General features: G+C 41.2%; 3 protein-coding genes across 7 annotated transcripts in view; all 3 read left to right on the top strand.

Annotated features, from left to right (window-relative positions):
• Positions 1–3564, top strand: part of LOC133169416 (connector enhancer of kinase suppressor of ras 3-like) — a 33178-nt gene extending 29614 nt beyond the window's left edge. For 3 of the 4 annotated variants that reach the window (XM_061301603.1, XM_061301607.1, XM_061301609.1), the window contains 9 exons: positions 402–441; positions 757–926; positions 1258–1331; positions 1455–1526; positions 1625–1689; positions 1786–1910; positions 1995–2322; positions 2449–2639; positions 2735–3564. In XM_061301603.1, the coding sequence (XP_061157587.1) occupies positions 402–441; positions 757–926; positions 1258–1331; positions 1455–1526; positions 1625–1689; positions 1786–1910; positions 1995–2322; positions 2449–2639; positions 2735–2935 (1266 nt within the window). In that variant the 3' untranslated portion in view covers positions 2936–3564. The remainder of the gene's footprint in view (positions 1–401; positions 442–756; positions 927–1257; positions 1332–1454; positions 1527–1624; positions 1690–1785; positions 1911–1994; positions 2323–2448; positions 2640–2734) is intronic. The other variant, XM_061301604.1, reaches the window with a different exon arrangement.
• A 743-nt stretch (positions 3565–4307) lies between these two features.
• On the top strand, positions 4308–26627 carry scaf8 (SR-related CTD-associated factor 8). Of its 2 annotated transcripts, XM_061301601.1 has the most exons (21): positions 4409–4467; positions 5809–5892; positions 7306–7387; positions 17956–18000; positions 18190–18351; positions 18443–18599; positions 18688–18815; positions 18954–19130; positions 19569–19648; positions 20041–20152; positions 20236–20367; positions 20627–20736; positions 20864–21057; positions 21146–21246; positions 21386–21499; positions 21688–21844; positions 22157–22284; positions 22496–22637; positions 23113–23160; positions 23239–23463; positions 23549–26627. In XM_061301601.1, the coding sequence occupies exons 6-21, from the start codon at positions 18521–18523 to the stop codon at positions 25231–25233; spliced, it is 3612 nt and encodes a 1203-aa protein (XP_061157585.1). In that variant the 5' UTR covers positions 4409–4467; positions 5809–5892; positions 7306–7387; positions 17956–18000; positions 18190–18351; positions 18443–18520; the 3' UTR covers positions 25234–26627. The 2 variants fall into 2 exon arrangements, with proteins under 2 accessions (XP_061157584.1, XP_061157585.1); XM_061301600.1 differs by lacking the exon at positions 7306–7387 and having other exon boundaries at positions 4308–4467.
• Positions 25197–27106, top strand: part of tiam2a (TIAM Rac1 associated GEF 2a) — a 72552-nt gene continuing 70642 nt past the window's right edge. The window contains exon 1 of the mRNA XM_061301590.1: positions 25197–25247. The gene's annotated coding sequence lies outside the window, so the exon portion shown is untranslated. The remainder of the gene's footprint in view (positions 25248–27106) is intronic.

Raw genomic sequence — 27106 nt, 5'->3', positions numbered from 1 at the left:
GATCTGATCTAAATAATTCAACATACATGATATATGTATCTTTAGATTATGTTTAGAATTATTTCCTTTAATTTAACAAATGGTGTAGTCTCCAGTCTGTTCTATAAAATGTCCTCAAATATCAAATACCATCATTCTAGGCTTTATTCGGAAGGAAAACCCATAGCTGAAGAAGACAGAAAACCAGTTGAAGAACGTCATTATTTTTGTGTGTGTGCTTGCGTATGTATGAGAGAAGTAGAGGGGGAGAGCGAGCGTGAGTGCATGTGACATTTGCAGTGTGAAACAGGATGTTCCAGGCGGCTTCTTCTTGTGAGCTGCTTGGTTTTGGTTAGCATGCTCTTAAATTCACTGACCCACCACTCAATCTCACTCCTGTTTTTGTTGTTTTGCTCCAAAAGGTCTCCCTGCGCCACAAGTCCAAGAAGAAGAGCCGAACCGGTAGGTCGTCACCCTCCGGTTTCCGTCAATTTGTCTGCAGGGCCCTGGAACTGTAATTGTGTAAATGTAATAGTGGGCTTGCTTATATACATACTTCAATTTAGGGTTTACCTCTTTGTAGGCAATTTGAGTTAATTTGGGAATCATGATCATACCTAGATTCATATCTGAAAAATGTAGGCTGGTGTTATTGGCTTTTTAACATCTAGGTGGAATTTTATTGTTTGCAACCTCAATTGAGGTCACTGGAAACCATTTGAGCTTTCATACATTGTATAATGTCTCATTGTGGCTTTTGCATGTGTGTGCGCACAGGCAATGGTGCAATGAGCAGGCGGCGGGTGTCAGTCAAAGAGCTGGGTCAGCCCGACCACCAGGGTTGGTTGTACAAGAAGAAAGAGAGCAAAGGCTTCCTGGGTATGAAATGGAAGAAGTTCTGGTTCGTCCTGAAGAAAACAGCGTTATATTGGTACACAAACCAGCTGGTGAGAATGCCGTTATTGTTTTACTGAGGTGTGAAATCTATTTGGGTTGGATGTCTAATGGATGATCGAGCGATTCTGACAAATGTTGAGCCGCAAAGACTATTTAAAGAACAGTTCTTCCACAGCCTGTCTTAAAAGTAACTAGCATGCAATATCCCACCTCTTCTGACCCGGATGGAAAGGCCAGTGTGACTGACAGGTTCGGTTTGGTGTGAAATGTCACAAACACACTGCGGGAGGAAGTAGAAGAAGTAGCGGACGGTAGTGGGCTTTGTCAGGAAGTGGCTTAAAATTATTTCACACTCACTCTTGTTCGATGTTTGTGATCCAGGCGGAGAAAGCCGAGGGCTACATTGACCTCGCCAACTTCATGATCGACCGAGCCATCGAGTGCAAGAAGAAACAGTAAGCAATGCGCTTCGCAATGTCCCCCGCTAAGCTCCTCATTTTTGGACGTGAACATCATTGGAATTGGCGTTGCGCTCTCTTTCATGTCCCTTCTCAACACCGCCTCATTTTTGTCTGCAGTGCATTCAAAGCCTGCCACCCACAAGTTATGATGTTTTATTTTGCTGCTGAGAACCACGAAGAAATGAACATGTAAGTACAACGGCGTACCCACCGCATTGGAAAAGATGCTTCAAATGAAATGAAATGTTCAAATCCTGCCGAGCAATTACCTTGTGCGTGTGTTCCAGATGGCTGAACAAGCTCGGGCTTGCCTCCATTCATTATGAGCCCACGGAACAAAACACAGCAGCTGGTAAGCTTCTGAAGAAAACTCGCTTTCGTGTGACTTTGTCATTTCAATTGAAAACACAGCGAGTTGGAAGGTGACATTGCGCATGTGTGCTTTTAGAGTGTTACAGTGAGGCCAGTGACCATGAAGATGCAGAAACCACAGATATACCTCCACCGCCATACTGTGAGCAGACCCAGCGGGACTCCGTGGCTCCGTCTGGTCCACCTGGTAGCACACATCAGGTCTGAGCCATGGCTTCCTCGAGTGTTTGCCTGCATTGCGTAGCAAATGTGCAATCAACCTCTCTGATTATCTCGCTCTCACAGGGCACTCTTCCTCCACCGTACACGCCGACGGTCCCTAGCGAAGGAAACGGCTCACATTCCTCGCCTCCCAGTACGATGACATCACACAGCTCGTCCGCCTCGTCTCTCTCCAAACAGCGCCAGTCCTGGTTGGACCTGGTGGCACAGGTGTCTTCTGCTTCTTCAGGCGAAGCGCCGGCGGTGTGCTCGGTCCAGGTGCACTTGCATCAACATCCGCCTGAGGAGGACGAGGAGGAGGTGGAGAGTTTGGCTCCTCTGGAGTTGGCTGAAACAGGGTTCACCGAGGAAGGTGCAGCAAACATGGAGGCTTCAGGTGTGGTGGACAAAGGTGAGACCTTTTTAACACGGCCACAAGTGATATAATTTACATTCTATTTGAATTACTGTCATGGTTACTTAACAAGTAGTCTGTGATTATACTAATCATGATGTCGTGGGACTAATGTTGCTGCAGGTGATTACGGCAACACCGCCGATGAGATGGAGAAACTGTATATCCACCTGAAGGAGGCCAGCCTGTCGCCTATAGGAGACCGCAAACCATCCACCAAACGGGAATTCAGGGCATCCTTCGTGAAACGTTGCAAAAACCAAACTGTCAATGACAAACTGCATCTCGTCAGGACACTGACCAGCACCTTAAAGGTTTCTTTTTTTCCCCTATACAGTGTTGCTTTGATAAATTGTGGTTCACTGTCCTTAGTTGCAGATTTTTAAGTGGTTTTTCTTTTACATCCCAGTCAAAACAGGCAGACCTACAGGCACTAGAGCAGGTGCTGTCAGACACTGAGCTGACTTCGGTCAGGTTCAGAGAATGGAAGGAAGCCAACGGGCCTTTGGTGCAAGAGATCCATGTCCCAAACGACCAACATGTGGAGTCAGAGGCCTCTCAAGATGGCGCAATGGCCATTGCTGCTCCTGTGGCTGAGTCCAGTTTGTAAAGACTCCCCTGTGTCCCGCTACTGACTTTTCTTACACACACCTGTACATACACACTGCTGTTAAATTTTAAAGTGGTACTACTGTGGACTTTTACGATCTTCAATGAAAACTTTTTATTTTTTACTTCTATATAGAATCTGTACAGCCATTTTCTAACTAGCGGGTCACATTACAATGTGAAATGCATCCTAGTATTACTTTTACCATTTGTAAGATTAGCATCTTTTGCAGGGTATTCCTTTTATTTGTTTGCCGTTTGTGAAAGATGGAGTATGTCGCATTGCTCTCTACATGGAAACACTTGTTTTTGTTTTGTTGTAGGTGTGAGCTATTTAGATGGCGTCAGTATTGGATATCATGTATGTCATTCACTGCTTTCAGTTTCGTATGGGTGCCATGCACCTCCAATGCCTGTTACACCTTTTGAACAAACTTGAGAAGGATCTCTACTGAACTTCAGTCTGCAAGAGCTGAGTAGTTATCATAAATCACAAATTTTCACATTTGTTTGAATTTCTTTTCGATGATGTAAAGCAGAACATTTTGTTTTACATTCTCATTTAAAATGCCTGTAAGTAAAATGGCTCATTTTAACTGCTGTAAATTAAACCAAACACAAAAATGTGAATTCAGTATTTTAATCTCCATGAAACACTGTCACTGGGGAACTTCTACCCTGTTATGAAGGACACCGGTGAATAGCAAATTTTAACCGAGATGGATTAATGTGTCCCTAGATGTATTTTTGCCGCTGATTTTAAAAATATTGTTCCTTATTTTCTAGCTAATCAGGTTTTAGAGAGAGTTTCATATTTTGTTTAACCTATAAAATATTGTGCAACATGGATTTGACTGTTGTCGTTTAACGTTTCAGAAAAAAATCCACTTTTTGCTGAACCTCAATTCATCAATATTACTTATCATGTATATTATTACTATATAATAATGACAACCTGATGTGCTAGAAGAAAAAAAAAAGTAAATTTCAGAATCAGTGTAAAAAAAAACATCTAGAAATTTTTACTTGAATCTCTGATTGGAAAAAAACAAACAAACAAAAATAAAACTTGTTCATCACCGCAATTGCCACTCTCAAAACAGTAAAACAGATCCAAGTCCAAGTTGTAATCAAAAATAATGACAACCCCAACCTTGGTTCAACCCAAAGTCAGCTGTTGAGGCTCCTAAACTGGATGCGTGACGTATTCCAGTGTATATTATGAAGCTCAACGATGTCGAGCTTTTTTTGTATTCAGGCCAATAAAACACGACTAAAGCATTTTCTACATTGTTTTGAATGATCCCTGCAAAAACATGAAAGCGCAACTTGTAACTCCCCGAAATCGACGCTGGGGGTCGTGGTCGTGTGTACTGTCGTTGTCCTCCTATGCTTGTGCGCCATATTGGCAATCTCCTCCATCTCGCCAGACACCGAGCATGCATGTCTCCAACCTATTATTGAGTAGATAGTCGCTGAGAGCCCGAACACGAACACGCCACCATGGAGGCCGTGAAAGCCTTCAACAACGAGGTTTGTTGCAAATCCGTGCAGTAGATCATGTAAACATGACGAAAAATCCAGTATCCCCTTCTTATTAGCGGCGACGTTAAAGCTAGTTAGCTAAAGCTAACGTAAACTAACGTTAGCGGGACTGTCGCAAGGCCGCATAACTGCACAAACATGTAGTTGCGTTGTTTATTTTTAGTGAAGCACTCGTCCAGTCATAGTCAGTGTAGGTGCTTGGTTAAAGTTCGACGTGATTACATTGTAATTACAACTATCTGCAGTGTAAAACGAGAAAGGGAGCTGCACTGCCTGCTGCTATCGTTAGCACGCTACAAGTTAGCTAACCCGTCTGAGTTGCACGATAACTTGGAGCGTTAGCATCACTGACATTGACAAAAACGATCGCGGCACTTTTAGGCTTGTTGCTCTGCCAGTTAATGTTTTGCATCCAGCAGTAATCAAATAAATAAAGCATTTCCGCCATTTATCACTTTTAATGGTTATGATGGAACACTGTAAACCTGGACGTGATCGGTGTACATTCACACCTCGTCCAATGCAGCATTTTTTTATGACTTGACACAAATGTACAAAAAACTTAAAACGGGTAGAATACAAATAGAAAGACATTCGTCAGATGTATGGTGATTTAATTTGGTAATCAAACGTCATTAGAAAATAACAAATTAGGAGTTGTGAAGGTCCACACCTTGCGAACGACATAGGATTTACTATATCATAGTTATAATGCATTTTACTTGCTACAATTCATAAAATTAATACAATACATCTTTATTTATATAGTGCTTTCACATGTTGGAAGCGACGGAAAATATGAGCCATCATGGCAGGTTACATCAAGAGATTGGTGGGTCCAAAATAATATTCTGCAGATTGACCATCATCAGATTTGGCAGAACCATAGACAACTATAAAGAGGCACTTTCCTCGACCAGGTTATGAGGTTGGATTGTTAACTATGGAGTCCGGAAATCTGTCAATTGTCTGTGATTGCTCTTTCAAAGAAGTTTTAAGTTGTGGGGAAAAAAACAATATTTGTGTTCTTTGCCATCTTTTGTGATATACAGTGAATAACGGAAACACAATGAAACGAGGAAAACAGTGGTGTGAACAAATCACTTCTTCAAAGTCAAAGTCAAAGTCAGCTTTATTGTCAATCTCTCCACATGTCACAACACACAAAGAGACCGAAACAGAAGATGTCATTTTTTTCGACATAAATAAAGGTTGATTCTTGTTCTTTGTTGTTTCATTTTCTTGTTGATACAATTAGAAGACTAAGAGGGATTTCTTTGACATGAATGAAATTTGATTCTCATTGTATGTCTTCTGTGATTTTTGCAGTTATACTCGTTGAATGAGTATAAGCCACCCATCTCGAAGGCCAAGATGACCCAAATCACCAAGTCAGGCATCAAGGCCATTAAAGTAAGTATGAGAAGTTAGGTGAGGAATTTGGAATAAAGATTGTAAATGGTGTTCACACCAGGTCCTAATTCTTATTTATGGGCTTGCCTCAGAGAAAGCACTGGTGCCCAGCAGATAGTGGCGATGCCCAAATTAAAATTGCTCATCACCTCTGTCTTTATTATTTGGCTTTCTTTTTTTTTTTCTTTTTTTTTTTTAGCTTAATATAAATAGAATAGAATCACTTAATTAGGTAAACAACAAAATTGGGAAATAAACCCCACATAAGTAAACATAGCCTACAAATGAGGTGTCAAACTTATATGATAGTGAACATTCTGGTATTCCGCTATACTATTTAAAATTCTCTCAAGTAATCGAGCATTCAGATAAAGTTAAAAGAAAAAATTGGGGGGTTGGTTAAAGAACAATTACGAATACACAAGAGAACATGAGCAACCTGTTGGTTTTTGTTTTTGGACAACAAACTTTTTTTCCCTAGATTTAAACTGTGCATAGCAGCAAATCTTAAAGCGTACCAAAGCATTGATGTCTGTGCATTAATGTATTTGGGAAGATTTTATTTTGAAGTTGGCCTTCTCCGCACATTGGCGGCATGTTACCGTCATGCATAGCATTTCTGGGCTGTCATCCTGACCTGCATCTCAAATAATAGGGTACCCAAAGGAGAAAAAAAAATCTTTTAGACATTTTTTTGTAAAATCGAGGTACAAAAATGATTCTGAACCGTTTCACCCATAACACCCTGATGATGAAACTCCCGAAATGCTCCAAATAAATTCTTAGGGAAGATGATCGTTGTAATGAGAGTGCCTTTTTCACAGGCATGCTGCTCTGGAATACAATTAACAGCAGACATATTTCTGTTCCCATTTTTTTTTTTGCACGCTTCCAATCTTTATTTGTGTCAATGGACCTCGTTCACTAACAATAGCAACGTGATAAAATTTCGATAAGGATGGCATCGCAAAAGGGAGGGGGGGGGGGTCGTTTGTGCGAGCTGGTGAAACTGCTGCAGTTGACGTGGTTTGGTCAGATGGGCCTATACCGATTCCGATCACATCGATTAGCTGTCTGTGTGATAAACACGCAAGTGACCAAACATGGTACTGGGCGTTGCGAATTCCAGGCGTTTTTATTGTCTCAACGGAAACATTTTTGTTTTGACAAACTTATGTGGTCCACTTACATAGCCGTACTTATTAGCCTACAGTATAAGTTACGAATGTTTATTAATATATTGATTAATAGAGGCAGTTGCAGTGTAAGCCATCCATCCATTACACCAAAAAGTACAGGACAACACGCGGGCTTTTTTTTTTTACATGATATTCTCATCAAATGTTTTCTACCTTGTTTGTTCTTAAAGAACTACTGTGCCTGATGAATAACACTCGTTTCCCCTTCCCTCAGCAGCTCTCCCAGCTCCCCCAAAGCACTGGAGGATGGGGTGGAGAGAGTTACAAAGAGATAAGAGAATCCCTAACCAGCTTAGGTAGGAGTATGGGTTGTTTCACAAGGAAAGATGCCTCAGTTGGTTCCATACTTGTCCAGGCAGTGCTCAATAGTGGTGCTTGGGAGACTTTGTATGTCTGGCCTGGCTGCTGAAGCATTTCTTTGGTGTAAAGACTCTTAACTAAGAACACTGTTGGGAATGCATTGTGCGCAAAGTGAGAATATTATTTGTTTTCCAAAATGGAGGTTGCTTTGTGGACATGCACACATTTCTAGTAACTCCATACTGTTTTGAACACAATAATACATCATGGTGTTCATAGAGTTAGTGCGCTGCATTCATTGCACACTGAATTAATTAGTTAAGATCAAATGCTGCAAGTGCATTCAAATCATTATTGCGGCATGTGACTTCTGTTAGTATTTGCTTTAAACCTAATTGTTATGGATGAAGGTGTAGTGATTGAAGTCTTGGAATAGTGTGGCAGTGTTGTCATGTGATCAGTGATCCAGTATGACTCAATTTTGTACCTAAGATGGTTTGATCCCAATTATCCATTTATCATAATTTCCTTTCCACTTAGTTTCAGTTGAATTTTGCGCTCCAGTGCTTGCTAAGTGGTTGCTTTGTCTAAAATGGAGCCTTGTTTGAATTTTGCAACTGCTTTTAGATGGCTCAAGTTAATATTTTTGTTGCCAGACATATTGTGTTGACCTTAGTCAGCTTTTTGATTGGTTTGAAGAACTTCATTCATCAGTCAAGAGATAAAGCAGATGATGATCCGAGTTTGATGTTTTTGGAAGACTTTTTATTTGGCTGGTTTATTGTCACAGTGACATGACAGGTGACACAATGCGCTTTCATGCATAAATAAAAACTCATTTGGTGTTGCTTTTGGGCAATGGATGGATACTTACATGCAATACCTGACTAAGATTTCCTTATTCATCAGTAATTCATTTAGAAAAAAATATGAAAGGACAGTCAATATCCTTCACTTGTCCTCGATTGAGCTTTGCGTTCTTTAGGTCCACTGTACATTAAAATAATGACTTAAGTGTTTCATTCTTAACCTACTTCATACAATTGTATTTTCAGTTAAACACCAAATGTTATTTTGACAAAATATTGTACAGGCGTAATGTAATCTGGGTCGCGAAACCTCTTAGCCAACGTGGCTAAACAGTATGAAAATCTTCTAGCCAGTGTACTTGGAATATTTCGTCAATTTCTCTGTAACGTGCGCTGCACATGCGGGGACTCAGTATAAACTAACCACTATAACTAGGGCTGTGCTAAAAAATACAATATGGGAATGTACTGCTGCGGGCCTCTTTACAGTACAACCATTGATATGAAGGCATAATTGATATTGCAGATTCATTGATAAAGCACATCTTTCAAAGCTGCTCCTGCGCTGGTACTAAACTGGAAGCACTACAAACATTTGAAGAACATGCAATATAAAATACTAAAACTAGACACAGGACCATTTTCAGAAAAAAAGGAAAGGAATGTAAAATATTGGGATACATTTCGCCTTGAAGGCCAAGTATGGGGGCACACACGTATTGCGACCCCTGAATTGTGATATACCTTCTATGTTTCAAAAATTATTTCCTATTTACCCTCTTAATACTGTTACGTAGGATTTTAAGACAATATTACTTAGTTACAGTTCTTTGCCTGTTTTGGCTTTTTTTTCATTGTAAAAATATATAACTGAATATTTAGCATTTGACATTGTACATTTTGCTCACACCATTATTTGTGGAAGGACATAACCCAACATGCGAAAACAAAAATCTCAGCTGTACAGTAAATTGGGCCAGTGTTAGTGAATTTAGGATGGCTAGACCAGTGTTTTTCAAAATATTGTCAGAGGTGCCGTGGGAAATTCTCCAATTTGTGCGGTGTAGCGCCCGGCAGAGTAATCATATCTTCCATATCAGAAGGTGGCAGCAGCAGGTAGCGATTTGCCCCGTGCTTGCAGACGAGAGAATTGGTGACGCATGGATGCAGCGGCAGGTATGTGGGATGCCCATGCAGGTAGCATTGACAGCGAGTCGATAGTGACAGTGATGGAGAAGTTTTTGAAGAGAAAAAATGCTGACACTGTACTCAGCACACACTGGTGTGCCGTGAGAGACGTTCAGCTGTGCCGTGGGATTGTCCAATATTAATTACGGAGCGCATTGTAAACAGGATCGCCAAACCACTGGTCAGTTCGCGCAAGGCCTGGTCAGCCACTTGCTAATCGTGCATGCGTGGAGAATCGGAGAATCTTGAGAATAAATATTGTGTCGGTTGGATTGGATTGCATCGGCACATATTCAGTTTATGTGTGTGTTGCTGTGTGCTTTTGCTAACAGTGACAGACACTATGACGGTTGTGGTGCGTTTGTGGTCCAATGGAAATCAGAGCATGCAGTTCAACCGGAGGTTATTTTTCACATACATCCAGGGGTGTCAAACTCAATTGCACAGGGGGCCAAAATTCAAAACACACTTCAGGTCGCGGGCCGAACAGAACAAACATTTATTGAACACACTAAAACCTTTAATATAAATATAAATACAAACGGACAGAAATGTTATTCTGGAATAAATAAACTTAAACTTTAAATAACTTAAACTATCTTGATCTCCATAAAAATATATCCAGTTAAAATTATACAAGTTAGAAATTGGAACATGCTGCAAAAAAAACCGCCTGAAAAAATAAATTAAAATGGTGACAGTGCTTGTACTTCAAGTAAACATTAAAATAATAAATCAAAACGTTTGATTTTCTTTGCTTTTATGTCATTTTAAATGAAAAACCTAAATTTTAAATATCCCAAATGATTTTAGTCTCCATAAAAATATCTCCTGTCAAAATTATACGAGATAGAAATATGAACATGCAAAACAAAACAAAACCTGGAAATATAAAAACAATTTGTGCTTTTCAGCAATAACAAATAATGAATCAAAACATTCAGTTTTCTTTGCTCTTATGCCATTTTATCAGAGCCGGATGATTGGCATCTTTTTTTGGCAACAAGTTGGTTTATGTTTGGTGTGAGGTCCCGTGTTGTGGAGACTCTCAGGATGGACTGAAGGTGCTCATCAGTGAGATGTGCGGTTATGTCAGCTAGAAACGCCAACTCACATTTCCACTTTTCATCCCGCAAAACGGTGGCGTCTTTGCCTTTACTGTCCATGAACTGACAGATTTCGTTGCTGAGCTCAAAAACTCTGTTGAGAACTTCCCCCCGACTTAGCCAACGCACCTCTGTATGATAAGGAATGTCGGCAAACTCTGAATCTATACTCCGCATAAAGGACTGAAATTGCCGGTGATTTAAACCTCTACTTCGGATAAAGTTTACGGTTTGCGTTACAGTGCTCATTACATGATCCATCTTCAGGACTTTGGTTCTCCAGATGTTTTGTTTCACAGTGCCGTCTTAGATGAAACTCTTTCAATACAGCCACATTAGCGTCACAAATGAGACAAACGGGCTCACCCGTCAGTAAACATATACTCAACCTCCCATCGGTTTTTAAAGGCTCTGTTTTCAGAATCAACTTTTCTCCTCGGCATCATGAGGGGCTAGCTTCGCAATAACTTGCAGCAACAAGCACTTGACCTGATTGCCGCGGAAAAACGCTCGGCAAGGCAGCGAAAGCACTGCATTATGGGATCTGTAGTTTATTGTGTTATCATCGCTTCATATCGTCGGGCCATTAGTAACAGTAATATAAAATGATCTCGCGGGCCGGATATAATTGCCTGCCGGGCCGGATGTGGCCCGCGGGCCTTGAGTTTGACACGTAATAGTTTATTTCTTACACCGTCTAAAACCTAAAACTGTCACTTTTATTTAGAAAAAGGAATATTTCGAATTAATTTTTGAATTATTCGACTCTCCATACATATGTTGGAATAGGACTTTACGTCTTTCGTTGTAATATAACTGATTTTAATATCGGAGTTTAACAGATTTTTGTTGGCGGTGTGCTGCGAGATTTTTTTTTCCAATGAAAAGGTGTGCCGTGAATGAAAAAAGGTTGGGAAACACTGGGCTAGACACAGTGGTGTAGGACCTTGATTATTTTGTGTACATCAGGGCTGAGTTTATATCGAGGAAATGCGTGCAGACGAGATGACACATCAAATGAAATTAAACTGCGTAGTTAAACAGTGTAACCGCACTGTAATATCTGTGGCTTTCGGACATCTTCTCTTTGCAACCCTTGTCAACTACCCTCTCCTGAAAAGTTTCATTATCCCTAAAAGTTGTGACTGCAATGTAATATTAGATTCTTTTTTTAAGGGCCTTTATAATTTGATTACAAACAAGCCATTAATACGTCTTATCTATAGTGACACATCATATATATGATAGATTATGGGGAAATTAAGCATTCATTTATATGAAAGATTCGAACCCTATTGCATTACAGGTTTAAACTTATTAAATACTTTGACGTGTAGTCTGTAAGCATTCACCATGACAACATAATTCTGCCACAAAAGTGTGGCATAAAAAAGGATGTATATACTATTCTGTATATCATTAAGAAATTTAAGGAACTAAAGAGCAGATTATAACAATGCAAACACATTTGTGGCTCTACTATTTAAACATCCAACTCATGATGCGTTATGATGTATGTAAACAAGTGAACTGCACTTCTTAAACGCTGAACTTATTATCTAGATTCATAAATAAATACAATATATAGTTGACAGCAATGAACAGTCTTTTTTTTTCCCCACAGAAACTACATCTGTTTTCGCAAACCGATGCCGATAACCGATTTTTGTATACTACAAATATATTTGTTGTTGAAGCTTGAAAGAAAAAAAAAAATTCAAATCCTTCCTCGTACTAACGTTACAGGGTCAGAAGATTAAAGTGACTATTTGTTCATATTATCCTAACCACGAGTACTGGGAGAACTTCATAAAGAAATAAAGGATCAAGGCCCAGTGAGTTGAAAATGAATTGTAACACAAATTACTTTATTTATGTAGCGCTTTTACAACAAAGCACTTCACAGAGCACAAGATAAATTATTAACCGTCCTTGATGAACAATTGATTATAATTAAGTAAACGGGCAAAAAAATCACCCAGCATTTAAGCATTAAGTAAAAGGCAAAGAAAAACACCTCCAGCATTTTTCCTGTGTGTCAGATTTTATGGATTGTTCGAAAGCCCGCATTGTTTTGCTATTTGTGATTATTTTCAGGGCCAGACCGAGTAATTGGCCAGCCGAACAACCCCCAACCCTTTAAACATAAACATAATTAAAAATAATTTGCCAAATGGCTTATGTTTGACAATGTTATTTTTACCTAATACGTAGCGGCTTTAACCAATTACAGTCTCATTATTTATTACACAGTCTCAATATTTATTACACCTTTAAAACAAAACAAATATCAAATATATTTTATTTACAAGTATGCTTAGGTGAGCCATGTACCTTTTCGAATTTAATTTTATTATTCAGAATATTTTTTGAACATTACATGTGTATTGGTTGGTTGTTTTGTGATTATTAACTATGGTTACTACTTTTCTGCCCAAGTTTGAAATGTCCTACTGTGTAAATGCTCTTTTGCGCATAATACGAGTGCGATCAGTGTTTACTTAATATTTGCGTCTTATTGATGAACAATAAAGTTTGACTACAATCAATGAAACAAATATTCATTCACAAGCTGCTACACGTTGCCTGTTACATGGCACACGTGGTCCAAGATTGATCAGCTCGCTTTGGCTTTCGAACGCAATTATGGATGGTTATGGATTTTAAGATTGCCATCGCTTGATTATTTGAGACACATCTTGCAATATCGACATTGTGTTTTACAGCGGCAGCTAAAAGTATTTAAACATCTATCGCTGGGTAAATAGATATGTATGCCACCTCCATTACTAAAATGTCTGCCTGCAAATCCAATAACCTTCTCATCATGCACATAAATGAGGCGGAGCAACAGGTAGAAGAAAAGAGCAAATGTGATGTCGGGGGGGAAATAACATCTTTTAAAATAAATATTTATGCTGCCGTGTGCGGTTAATTTGCATTTGTGAAATTGTCTTTCCAGACACACTTGCGCAAAGGCTTGCAAGGCTACTTAAATGCGCCCAGTGGCTCGCGTCGCCCTTCCAGGTGGTGCTGAACAATAACAAGAAAAAAAAAAGTTTTTCGATTCGATTTGCGATTTTCTTGAAATCAGTCTTTAGTTCACCATTCACAATGGGCAATAACTTGTACACACCTGACGGAAAATGTCGTCATACAATTAAAACTGATGAAATCTTTGACTAGGGTCGACTGCTGCTATCAGCCGGAGGGCTTAGCAATATGGCCTGAAATTCATATCATGGTGTTAATTTAATCTTTTCGCCCTAATAGTGTGAAAGTGTAAAAATTATAATGAAAGTATTTCTGAATGCAGTGTTTAAATGAGGAAATGTATAATTTATTTTTTGCCTGAAAAGGGTCAGAAAGTTTCATATTCATTCTTCTGCTTCCTTTCATTGAAAATGTTCACGTAAACATGTTTCTGTTTGACTGGTACGCCTTTTACTGCTCTAAGACAACTTTCATAGACTCTGGCATGCCCGCGACATTCATTAGGATAAGCAGTTTGGAAGATGGATAGATGAATGAATGTAAACATGACTCTTTTTTTTATGCAATGAAAACTATTTAACAAATAAGGGATTGTCCCTTGGCAAAGCTACATAGGAAATTAATTATTTTGAGATCTATTATTGTGTGCATCTCAAAACCCAGGACTCTGGTGCAATATAGGGCAAATAAAAGAAAAAAATATTAATATTTTTGCCATTGTGCTCATCATAATGGCTGACATCATCAAGTGGTTTTTCAAAATAAGATATTGCAATTATTTGGACATTGCTTTAATTCTGGACAACAATTAACATTTTTGCAGATTTCTCTTGGATGTTATAGACCAAACCTGAAACAAAATCATAATTAATGCACGTTTGAACATTTTATGCATTGCCAATTTGAGAAACTGTTTTTGAGTAAAGGGATGAAAGTAATACCCTTTTAATCTCATCTATTGATTAATGAGCAAAATATTCAACAGATTAATTAACAGTTCAAATAATCATTAGTTGGAACCCTAAGCTTTTGTGCGTTTTGATTGGCTATTATTTGTGATGTTGCCTCATCTTGCAACCTGTGTGCATGTGCGTTTGTGTCCGATAATTGCCATTGACTAGTTTGACCTGTCAATCAACGTCAAACAGGCATGATACAAACAACCGCTGACGTTTTTTTGTTTTAATTTTGTTGTTTTAATTTAGAAGCTTTTGGCCCAATGGCAAAAGTTTTAAGCTAATCTAACATTATTTGTTATGCACAAGAAGTTTACAATGTAAAGACAAAGAAGCAGTACCATAGTTAGGCCTGTCACAGTAATCACTTATCTCTCTTCACTTTCATAACTCTTATCCTTTGCTCAGGAAAAATGGACTCGATAAGTGGTTTGTTTACATATGTTGTCATCATTCACTCGTGCTGCGGTTTCCTTCTCCCGTGGCAACTTTTTTTGCTGCTGTGGGAATGCGATCAAAAGCGTTGCAATTGACTATCTTTACAGTATTTTGTAATACAAGTCAAATTATTTTGAAGTTGTACAATTTGCAGCTATTACTTCACTGCCTTTTAGTGATGTTTTCAGTTTTTGCTGTGGTATTTTTTCTTGTTTTGTCTTTTTCTTCAATTTACAGCGTATAAAAACAATTTATCTGTATTGTCAGCCGTCACTTGTTGCAAACACAATTCTTATAACAGCGAAATATTGCGTTAATATATAGTGTTAATCTTTACATCATATGAAACAATGCCAAATGAGATAACTATATCAGCAAACATGGTCATACTATACTTCCCGAAAAAAAGGGTGCCAGCAAATCCTGTGCGGTGTGACCAACTAAAAAGGTTGTTGGCACCAGTGCAAGAGTTAGTGTCGAGCCCTGACGACGTCAACTGCTAACTTTAGTCATCAATGTAGTAGTGACAACTAACTAACTAGTCATCTAATCTTGACTATCAGGATGAGTGGATCACCACATTTTCAGATTCATATACACTTTTCCTTTAACACTCTTATGATTAAGGGCTATACAAATATCTTTGACTTGTCTTGACTGATGTTTTTGAGTTGTTTAGAAGGTGGTTATTTCGAGTAAAATAGTAGCTTATGGCAGCTGGTTTTCACAAGTTTAGGTGTATTTTGTATTGGAGTCTGTATTTGTTGTATGGTCCCTGTATAATCTTGTTTAATCAACTTTTTTTTCTGAAACTATTTTCACTTGGGCTGAATTATTAATTGAACTCAAATCGACAAATCTCAATGCAATAAAATGTAATTTGCAAAACAGGTACAGTTTGGAAGAAAAATTGATTGATTTGATTGATTGAATATTTATTGATCCCCAGGGGGGGGGGAAATTCAGGCCCCAGCCGTATTCATACCGCAGAGTGGGTATACAAAAGACACACAGATGGCATGAGCGCAACCCAATAGGCTCTCATAAGGCTGCCACACAGCGGCGCCACAAAGAAAGGCAGAAAGTGCTCAAGATAAAAGCCAATCAAAGCAAAACAAAGCTAAAAGACAAAGGAAAAAAAGTAACAGCGGCCAACCAGCACCCCTCAATACAAGAGAACACCCCAAAACACACAAAATAGCCTCCACGGGGTCCATAGACAGGTGTAGGGGCAGTCCAGTTCAACGGCGCCCAATGGACCGTGGTCGTGAATCGGTGAAAAACATCACAAAGCAGGCAAACGTGTGAGCAGCGTCCTGGGCACCCAGTCGGGTGCACGTGCAGATGGTCACCACGGGGCTAGCATGGCGAAAGTCGTTGGTTCCGACGAGCACGAGGGAGCGGACTCCCCACAGGGGTTGCGGCTGCAAGGCCAAGGCGAGGGACCCGGTCATCACTGGCCGGATAAGCAGGAAGCCGCCGTAGAGTTACGCTGGTCTCGACCGATGATCCCGGTCCCAGGAAGAAAAAAAATACCGTTTTTTTCCATGTATAATGCGCCCCCATGTATAATACGCACCCTACAAATGGCATGTTGATGCTGGAAAAAAGCCTGTACCCATGTATAATACGCACCCAAATTTTGACTCCTACTTAAGACCGTAAACGTAAAATTATTTCAGAAAAAAGATCATCTTTGGGAACAACCGGATGTTATTCTGCCAGTCAGTATCACTGCGCATGCGCTAGCACACTCAATAGCGAAGAAATGTTTCGGATTTGTGTAGGGTACATTGTGACAGCAAACGAGCAGTATTTTTTTAAATCAGTACATATTTAAATCCATTTGTTTTGTGCCAGCTATCATTCTACTGCTTGTTACTGACGGCAATCGTTTTAATACCAGCAGGTATAGAATTGCTCAAAATGTTGGTATCATGACACACTTTTGAAAATGCAAACAGGGAAGAAAAAATGATTCACAAACATATTTATTTAATAATGTATTTTTGTATTTATTTCATTTATTTATATATATTTTCTGCTATGGTCAGAGATCCTGAAGAGCAAATATGGAGTTATGTGTACTATTTTCCCTTAACCTAGAAGCATAAAGTGGAAATTATATTTTTAAATGTCTTGGTTATATTTTTTCATCATAGTGGGTATTGCTTCTATCCAGTCATATCTGTTTCTTTAGGTAGCTTGATATTAATTGCAATAACTATGACTGTGTTGAAAAACAATAGTCGAACAAGAAAATGTAAGCAAGGAATGAGTAGTCGTTCAATTAGAAAAAGCAGCTAAGCAAATGGTTACGTAGTCTTGTTGCTACATCATAGTTACAAACTCTTCTCGTTCTTGTTTTATTCTGGTGAATGATGTGGGACAAGTTCTACAAACATTCAACCTGTCGCCCCAGCTCCACTTGATATTGATATGATTTGCATAAAAGGTTTCCAAATACAAATGCCGCTCCTCAAATCATAATTTTCATAACGCCTCACACCATTAGTTAACTGGTCATTATAATCGTTTAGAGACATCCAATAAGCAGTTATTTGTTTGAAAACAAAAACACATTGTTGGCTGCAAATGTAACTGCAACAGTTTGTCTGGAGAAGACTGCAACCACAAAGAGGCAGGCTTCACAGAGGTTTATTATCAAGATAATTAATTTTCCCAATTAGTTCGCCTGCATGCCAGTCAACAAAAACTCTATTTAGATAAACATGACTGAAAACAAAACATCACAAGAAAATGATGTTGCTGAGCACACATAGAAACCATTTTGTGCCCTAAGTAATATAAATGTCTTTCCTCCGGCATCAAAGTTGCTCGGCTCCTACAAGTACATTGAGGCCAACACTTTGAAAGGACATATTACACAGTAAATTCTGAAGATTTCAACAAATTGCAGCTAGATCGTCTGAATCTTTGGAGCAGGACAATTGTTGTGAATCCTGTGTGGTCTCATTGATTTTTTTCCCTTTTGATTAGCCCACTGTTAAACTATAATCCTTTTTCTTTTTTTAATTAATATTGCCTTTAACACATTTTCCCCTCTTTTCAGTTCTACAAGCATGTTGTGCAGAGTGTAGAGAAGTTCATACAAAAGGTGAGTTGTAATTACCTGTAAAATAGTAAAACTATATAATTAACAAAATGTATCATCTACTTACATCAGATATGCGACTAAGAAGAATATTTCTAACCACACCGACACATTCTAACGACAACCAACCTTCCTAAAATGTAAACTGACGTCCATGTTTCCCTGCATTAAATTTGGTTGTTGCCGTTCCAGTGCAAACCAGAATACAAGGTCCCAGGGTTGTATGTTATCGACTCGATTGTGAGGCAGTCGCGCCACCAGTTCGGCACGGAGAAGGATGTGTTTGCACCACGCTTCAGCAAGAATATCATCGCCACATTCCAGCACCTCTACCGTTGTCCCTCAGATGACAAGGTTTTAATGTTTGCCCTTACGTACTTCTTTGCTTTTTATTTTTGATGTGATTTGTTAGTATTTTTATTCAGATCTTCCTATCATATTTCAGAGTAAGATAGTGCGGGTCCTGAACTTGTGGCAAAAGAATGCTGTCTTCAAGAGTGACATCATCCAGCCATTGTTGGACATGGCTGCCGGGATTCCTCCTCCGAGCGTTACTCCGGTCATGCCAGGCAGCGCTGCCCCCGTCAATAACACCACACCTGGTGAGTCGGAAAACCTGCATGGAGTCCATTCTTTTAAATAATGTCCATTGCTTTTATTTTACTCACTTGTTTATTTCTTTGCTTCAAGGCACACCAGCAACACCAGCCACACCCGCCAACATTGTTCAGGGTCTTCCTGACTGGGCTTCGCAGATTACCAACACAGACACCGTGGCAGCTGTGGCGCAAATTTTACAAACTCCTCAGGGCCAGCAGGTTAGAGAAAATAATGCATTTGAGGGTCTCTTCTTAAAAATGAAAGTTTAGAAAGAATGCTATCTTTAAAGTTTTGCTAGAAAGTATTTTCTGCCTATTCTTCAGGGTACCTGAAATGTTTTTTTTTTCTGTCACCAGCTTCAACAGCTCGTACAGAGCCTGCAAATGCAGCAGCAAAAGCCTCAGCCTTCATTGCTCCAAGCCTTGGATGCTGGTCTGGTTGTGCAGCTGCAAGCTCTCACCGCTCAACTCACTGCAGCCGCTACTGCCAACAGCCTCAATCCCCTCGAGCAGAGGGTCTCCTCTTTTAACAAGGTACTTATAGCGCTAGTGCCCCCCCCCCCCTTTTCATTCTCAGAGTTAAATTCCACGCCCACCCACAATAGATGAAAATCTGCTCTAAAGATAACATGTAATGTCTCTTTTGTTTGAGGCTTAAATAATCCCTCCCGCACATTTACAACACATTTAAGCATACTAACATTTTTTAAACACAACGTAAGCATATTTGAGCTGACAAAAAAAAAAAAACCTCAAGCATTTTTGCCTTGCTTAACCGGACGTGAGCACAAATGCAAGAAAAGACCTATCAGAAAAAAAATATTACCGGGATTGAGTTTTAAGATTTTCAAATGACAAAAAATATACCCCTCTGTTTTAATCGATAAAGCTATATACTATAGTACTTAATGATTACATTTATTTCTCTCTAACGACGTTTAATTAGACAAATCTAATGCTTTTTTCCCCCAGAAACTCTTGGGGCAGTTTGACTTTGGAAATGAGGCTGAGCGTGTTGAAGAAGCTAAGAAGGAAGCGGCCTCCTCTCAACTGTGGGTTCATGATGTTTCATCGACAAGATTGATTTTTCCCGACGACCCTTGGATGTGCCTAATCCAGTGCTTCTCAATTATTTTCTGTTACGCCCCCCCCTAGCAAGAAGAAAACTATTCGCGCCCCCCCTTCCCCACCGTGACTATCCTAATTTGTCTTGTAAGTCGTAAAATGTTGCACTGTCGCAAACGTCACAGAAGTAACAATGAGAGCGCCACTGCCCCCTGCTGTGAAGATTCGCAATTACACTTTATTCTAGTACTGCCAAAAAAAAAGCCTGTTCCCCAGGGTCACACGCGCCCCCCCAGGAATAGCACCGCGCCCCCCAAGGGGGGCGCGCCCCACTATTTGAGAAGCACTGGCCTAATCCAATCTGTTAACCACTTTGCAGGCCAATGGTGTCGGAGCCCATGAACAGCTCACTCTTCCACCAACTTGCTGAGCAGCTACAGCAGCAGAACCTGGAGCAGTTTCAGAAGCAACTGCTGGAGCACCAGCAAAAGGTAGTTACACGCACAACCAATACTAGGGGGTGCTGTTATAATTGACTGATGTTTTGTCACACACTGATCATTTATTTTTGCAGGCAATGAGCATTGACGGGCAAGACACTCTATATGGACAAGAGAACTCGGTTGCAACTGCTCAGACGAGCTGTCAGCCGCAGCTACCCGAGCCAGAAATTAAGATGGATGACACCATAGACAACCAGCAACAGGTAACTAAAGGCCAGGTGGTGAGCCTGTTTGGAAGTTTGAAATACATATTTTGATTTTGTACGGATCGTTTCCCACTCATTTCTGCCACATTTGGGTGACTCCTTAGCCACTGTGCTGGGCACTTAACCGCGCTGTGAGGTGTACAGCACAGCAAATATATTTACTTATATTATTTATTTTGATTCTTTATTATTTATATTTATTTATATAATTATTTTTATTTACTTATATGTATATATGTTTTGAATTGATCCTCAGGACATGGACCTTGATGAGGGCCCTGATGGAATGGAAGAGGATAACTTTGAGGCAGAAGACACAAAAACTGTCACAACCCGCTCCAGGACACGCTCGAGGTCACGTTCTCGGTCAGTCAAAACATTTTTTTTTAAGTTTTTAATCTTACAACACGGGCATGTGTTGCAAAAAATCCTAAACGGAAAACATACAGTCATTGGAAACGTTCTTATAGCGCGCGTTGTTTTGTCTCTCCAGGTCTCCCAAAAGGAGAAGGTCCAGGTCCCGCTCTGGCTCTCGGAAGCGTAAGCATCGTAAGCGGTCACGATCACGCTCCAGAGATCGTAAGAGAAAGACGTCACGTTCGTACTCAAGCGAAAGACGTGCCCGAGAACGGGAAAAGGAGCGGCAGAAGAAAGGACTGCCTCCGATACGATCCAAGACTCTAAGTGGTAATTAAACTGCATTCATCTTATATGTTTGAATGATCTGATCAGTTAAGGTCAATACATTTTTGTCCTATTTGTACCCTTTATCTAGTGTGTAGCACAACTCTTTGGGTTGGCCAAGTGGACAAAAAGGCTTCTCAACAAGACCTCACAAACCTGTTTGAAGAGTTTGGCCAAATAGAGTCAATAAATGTAAGAGGTCTACCCTGCAGTATGATTGTGTCTTCTATCATGTGACCCTCACCCATTCACATTTCCAAGAAGTGTATTATGTGTTGGTTATTGACTGGATAAAGTTTGTCTTATTTTGTATCTCTTATGACCTTTCTAGATGATCCCTCCAAGAGGCTGCGCCTACATCTGTATGGTCCACAGACAAGACGCCTACCGTGCACGCCAAAAGCTCAGCACAGGTTCCTGCAAAATTGGTTCCAAGATCATCAAGGTACACTTTGCTGCCGCTCTGCTGTAATTTGATTGAATGCAATGTCATTTTCCCCATAGTTTCTTTGTAATTTAATTCTACATTGACCTCTAGCAGCGGAACCTTGGACGGCTTGATGTCTTTTATAGATTGTGTCTTTGAACAATACTTTGTTCTCTCCCCGCCACCGTTATGCTTTTTAAATGCAGATTGCTTGGGCCCTAAACAAAGGAGTCAGACAAGAATACAAGCAGTTTTGGGATGTGGACCTTGGAGTCACCTACATACCTTGGGAGAAAGTTAAGGTGGATGACTTGGATGACTTTGCCGAAGGAGGAATCATTGATCAGGAGACTGTCAATGAAGGTAAAATTTGATTTTGTATTCAGCAAAAATAATCGATGGGCTCAGACATGGGTCTAATCAATTATCCACACAACATAATAGAATAAAAGAAGCAATTTCAAAAACAAAAGATCATACAGTATGCGGGGTGGTAACTGATTGGATTCTTACATAGCTGAAGAAATTGCTTCTAGTAAGGCTAGTCTTAACTTTGAAACGTTAATTGTTAATATACCAATAATAATAATAATATACCTGTATTAGCGCTGCGAGCAAGAATCCAACACGCAGGAATAATTTAGTTTAAAAAACAAGCTTTGTCTGTTTCTTCAGAGTGGGACACAGGTAAGAGTTCAGAGGCAACCAAGGATGGTATAATCCAACCACTAAGCACCGAGACGAAAGCATCGAACAGCCAGAGTGAAAGCTACAACCAGCCAGTACCCATGATGCCGGTGCAGGTAAGAAACTTGTTTGATGGTTGTTAATATGATGAGATCCTCTCTGTGGGAGCATTCATTTATTCTATAATTCTCTTACAGTCCACATTGGTTACAGAAGCCAGACGAGCTCTTAAATTGGAAACAATTACACTCAATGAAATTGAAAGTTTTGGTGGTATTACAACTAAAGTAGTTATTTTCAACCTGCTGTTTGTTATCTCTTACTCAGCTACCAGTGGCCCAGGCCGTCCCTGGTCCAGTAGGCTTGGTGCCTCCTAACTTCCCTGTCAATATGAGCATCCCCCCGCCAGGTTATGGGCCGCCCCCACCTTTCCTAAGGCCCACCTTCAATGCCTCGCAACCACCCCCAGGTAATTGTTTTTTTACAAACTTACCGTACTTCACTGAAAGCACACAACTCTGTGTACTGTAAGAACCAGCTCAGTGGCCTAGTGGTTAGAGTGTCCCCCCTGAGACTGGAAGGTTGTGGATTCAAACCCCGGCCGGGTCATACCAAAGACTGTAAAAATGGGACCCATTGCCTCCCTGCTTGGCACTCAGCATTAAGGGTTGGAATTGGGGGTTAGAAGGAGTGGAGCTCTTTACAACCCCTAGGCTTCGTCTCCCTCCTTGCACAGTTATTGATATAAGGTTATGTGCTAAACAATAAACAAACCAACCAACCAACTAACTAACTAACTAACTAACTAACTAACTAACTAACTAACTAACTAACTAACTAACTAACTAACTAACTAACTAACTCCTAAAATAATCTACCCCATAAATGATGAACCATGGGAACACTGTACTTTAAGATTACTTATGTTATATTCTGTTATACAGGTTATATGCCAGCAGCACAGACTGCAGCCATGGCCTCAGCACCAACTTGTAAGTGTTATTTACGTGGTAACCTTTTGACTCATGTGACATGTCATTTAGAGTGATTTCTTTGTGACCCCGCTGTAGCTCTAGTGCCGCCCCCTGTGGCAACCAGCCAGGAGACGGCGAAGGAATCTCCGTTCAGCTCTATGATCGCAACAACCAGCTCTATGCCTGGTGGCTTCATGTCCTCCGCTATCTCTGGAGCTAATGTATTTAACGCGGTTGGAGTTCAAAGTCAGCAGCACTCGGGTGACAAAATGGCGCCTTCTGCCAAGGGTTTGGATGGGACACCGGAGCTTTCTCTTCCAGGTGGCGCACCATTAACATGTATGATGGATGAGTTGACTAGTGTAGAAGGTAACATTAACATACTGTATGTTTTATCTTTTCCTAGGCATGCATAATGCAGTTCGCAGTGGAATGGGCCTCCTTGGCATGCACCCCTCAGCCCACCCACTTCACCAGGCGGGAATGGCGGGACAAAGAATGCCTGGAATGTTGCAACTCGACGCGCGTCCTAACCTCCTTCCGCCTGGGGCCGGGGCTCGCTTTCCTCTCCTCCTCCAGGGACCTGGCCAACAGGCTGGTGGCCTTCTTGAGAGCCCCCTTCAGGCACAAGCCCATGTCAGGCCTCCATTTTCTCAAATGGACCCATTTCACAGGCCCCCTCCCCAGGCCAATGATGTATCCAAAACAGAGGAGTCTTCTTCGGGGGCTGATGAAGGCAAAGACCAGGACTACCGCTTCCCCCCAGTGGAGAAGCAGAGTACAGGTCTGCTGAGAACACCTCCACCAGAGCATCGGGCGCCCCTTGGCGGGGGAGGGGGAGGAGGCAGGCCCCCTTTGCTGCAAACACCAGGGACTCAGCCAGCCAGAGGCAGTCTGCTTGGCCGTCTGCAGGCTCTTGCCGGGTTTACCCCCGAGAATCACTGGAACCAGTCGAGGGGGGACTTCGATGAACGAGACGGCATGGATCGCCCCAACCCGGTGCAGAACTTCCCGAATCGCTTTGACAACCGTCCCGCTAATACAGCTCCCAAAAACGTTGCCGGGACACAGCCTTGGAACCGCAGCGGTGGCGGTCCAGCCGGTTTCGAAAGTGACCTAGATGAGCGAAGATCGCAATGGGACAGACAAAGAGACAGCGATGAGAGAGATTTTGACTTCCGGAGGGAAATGAATGGAAATCGTCAAAACCGCGAGCGGGATAGAGACCGGGAGCGAGGGCGAGACCTTCCCCGAGAGCACGACAAAGACCGCAATAATGACCGAGAGCGGGAACGCGGCAATTGGACACCTGTTCTCCCTCTCCCAACACCTCTTCTTCCTACGCCCCCTCTCATCCCCAATCTGAATCTAAACCAAGGGAAACTTCTTACCCCTCTCAGATTGAACAACCCCATTCAGTCCCGATTCCAGTCCCCCCTGCTGTCTCAAGCTCAGGCCAAAGTGCCTCTGTTAGGTCAGCATCAGCTGCCGGTTCCTGTCCAGTCACCAGAGGTCAGAAAAGCCAGCCCAGCAGCTGAATCCCATAGCCCTTTGCCTCAGACTCCCCAATCCCAATCCCTGCCCTCAACCCAACCTGACAACAAGGCTCAGACCCCATTGCCCAGTTCACTCACTGAGGCCCGATCATCGCCCCAGCCAGAGACCACTCTACTCCCCAAATCACCACCCCAAGACTCGGACAAGGCCTGTCCCCAGGCCACCAGGTCCTCAGACACTCCGAGCCGAGAATCTCCTTTAGGCGTCATGCAAGCTGTCAGCCCCCCTGTAGAGTCGACACACTCTCTGGAGGCGCAGCTATGCCCACAGGTGGAGACTGAAGACGTCTCAAAAGAGAAAACCCCTTCCCCTAAAGCCCAGTGGCTCAATGGAGCTGAGATGGACAAAAGCACGGCGTTTGAGCCCACGCCGGATGCCTCTCCCGAGCCCACTGAGTCTGCGCTTCCTGAAAGTAAAGCCGAGCAGGACCAGGCCGGGTCTCCTCAGGACGTAGACATTGTACAGAGTGAGGCCATGGAGGAAGCTGCGAGTGAGCCAGTGCTAGACACTGACACAGACACTGAGGGGACATAATCATCACTCAGTAGGTAACAGATCATTTTGTACAGTTGTCTCTTCTTCTCTGTACTCATGTCAGCAAAGCATCACCACCACACCGGACACGGCAAATAGCTCACAATTACCAGTGTACTTAAATAGAGAGCTCCTTAGTGACTTATTCTGAGAACATTTTGTTTGTTTGTACAGTATTTTGTTTCCGTTTTAATTTGTACTGCCACCACATCAAGTTTTAACAAGCATAGCTTAAGTAGGTATCAAACGGAGGGTCGTACGTTTGCAAGTGGTAGCGAATACGCGCCCTCGTCACGGTTCACTCAAGGTCACATCTGACAACCTTGAACGAACCGTGCCGAAGAAATATCACTATCCACTCGCAAACGTTTGCCGCTCAGTGGGATACGGGTACGTTTTATCTGATCGACTACCCCAAACGGTTTGTGTGGGGGCACGCGCTTTGACCTTCCTATGGAAGAAAGGATGACATCAGGGCTGTTCAGCAATGGATTGTTGACTGTTCAGCAATGGATACAATTGCACACACCACTGGAAAATTGCAGTTGTGCGCTCATTTCTTACACCTTCTTTTAAAATGCTGCTGCAAAGTTTTAGTGAATGCTTTTAAGGTGTCTTGTGCTTTTTTCACACGCACATCCAAGCCTGATAAAACATTACGGCTATTGCTACTACTCAATTTGGAAACGTATGGAAAAAAAACAAAACATTATTATGCTGTATATGTAATGTGTTTTTAACTATGATGAAGCTGAGCAAAACAGTAACAGCATGGGGGGGAGCAATGGATAAGACAATGAACAGAGGGATGCGATGGATGTCAGGTGCATTTTGTTTTAGTGTGAAATAAACAACTGTCTCCCTAAACACATGCTTTAGGACTGCTTTTCTGACCCAGGACAACCGGAAACATTTCTTCACACGCGCGCACACTATGTGCCGTCACTTCAGACAGTAAATGTTATTTGGAACTGAAAATGCAGCTAGACCATCCATCCACTCTGGTGGATGGGGAACACGGGACATAGTTTAAATCACAGATGATTTCAGCCTGTGTTGTGCTTGGTGACTGTTGCAGATGATTGGATTGTGCCTTTTCAATGGACTCTTTTCATTGCTCCTGTGCGATACACACCAAAATGCGTGTGTGTGTGTGTGCGCATACTACCTGGACAGAATTAACAAACCTTTCATGTGTGGTAGCTGGAGAGTTTGTACAGCACTCAATTTAGAAGAGACAATATACTTGTTCTGTGCATGCAGCCTTGTAGCCTCTTGTCGTGTTCATTTCATGCTTGTAGTGCTCTTCTGTTCAGGCACATCCCCGGAGATGCTTAGGCTACTGTTCCACTGCAGGAGATGGTATAATAAATAAAAGTTGAAGGTGCATCAGATATTGCTATATTTTTTTATATATATATTCTTGTGACAAATGTAAAATTTAAGAAGTGACACCTTAAAATAAACACGGAAATTGACAGTAGGTGGAAATCTGAGCTCTAGAGACCGAATACATTTTGTGTATATCGCTTTACCCCTCCCCACATTTTTAACACATTTAAATAGCAACATGACATTGCTGGATTTAAAAATAATAATTAGGATTTCAAATGCCTCTAAAATCCCCATAACAGATACATTCACGAGAAAACAGTTAACTAAATTACACGACCTACTGCTTACACTGCTTTTCTGGTAAAAAATGTTATTTTTGCGTTACTATGTCACATTTTTAAGGAACGTTACTCCATTTGAAGGATTGCAGCATTTTAAGATGACCACTCAAAGCACACCTCAAAATTCTGGCCACTATGAGCTTATTTGTGAATAGTCTTTGCTCAAACTTGGCTACCAAACAAAGAAAGCGTTCTCT

The sequence above is a fragment of the Syngnathus typhle genome, linkage group LG16, assembly GCF_033458585.1.
Source record: "Syngnathus typhle isolate RoL2023-S1 ecotype Sweden linkage group LG16, RoL_Styp_1.0, whole genome shotgun sequence".
NCBI classification, from domain to species: domain Eukaryota; kingdom Metazoa; phylum Chordata; class Actinopteri; order Syngnathiformes; family Syngnathidae; genus Syngnathus; species Syngnathus typhle.
The sequence above is the reverse complement of the archived record's forward strand: the minus strand, read 5'-3'. Positions and strand labels throughout refer to the sequence as shown.

Excerpts from the sequence above, each read along its gene's own strand:
- scaf8 (XM_061301600.1), top strand. The coding sequence starts at position 4,438 with ATGGAGGCCGTGAAAGCCTTCAACAACGAG. Across the intron at positions 5,893-17,955 it reads CAGGCATCAAGGCCATTAAA|TTCTACAAGCATGTTGTGCA; the intron begins GTAAGTATGAGA and ends CCCTCTTTTCAG. Across the intron at positions 23,161-23,238 it reads CATGGCCTCAGCACCAACTT|CTCTAGTGCCGCCCCCTGTG; the intron begins GTAAGTGTTATT and ends ACCCCGCTGTAG.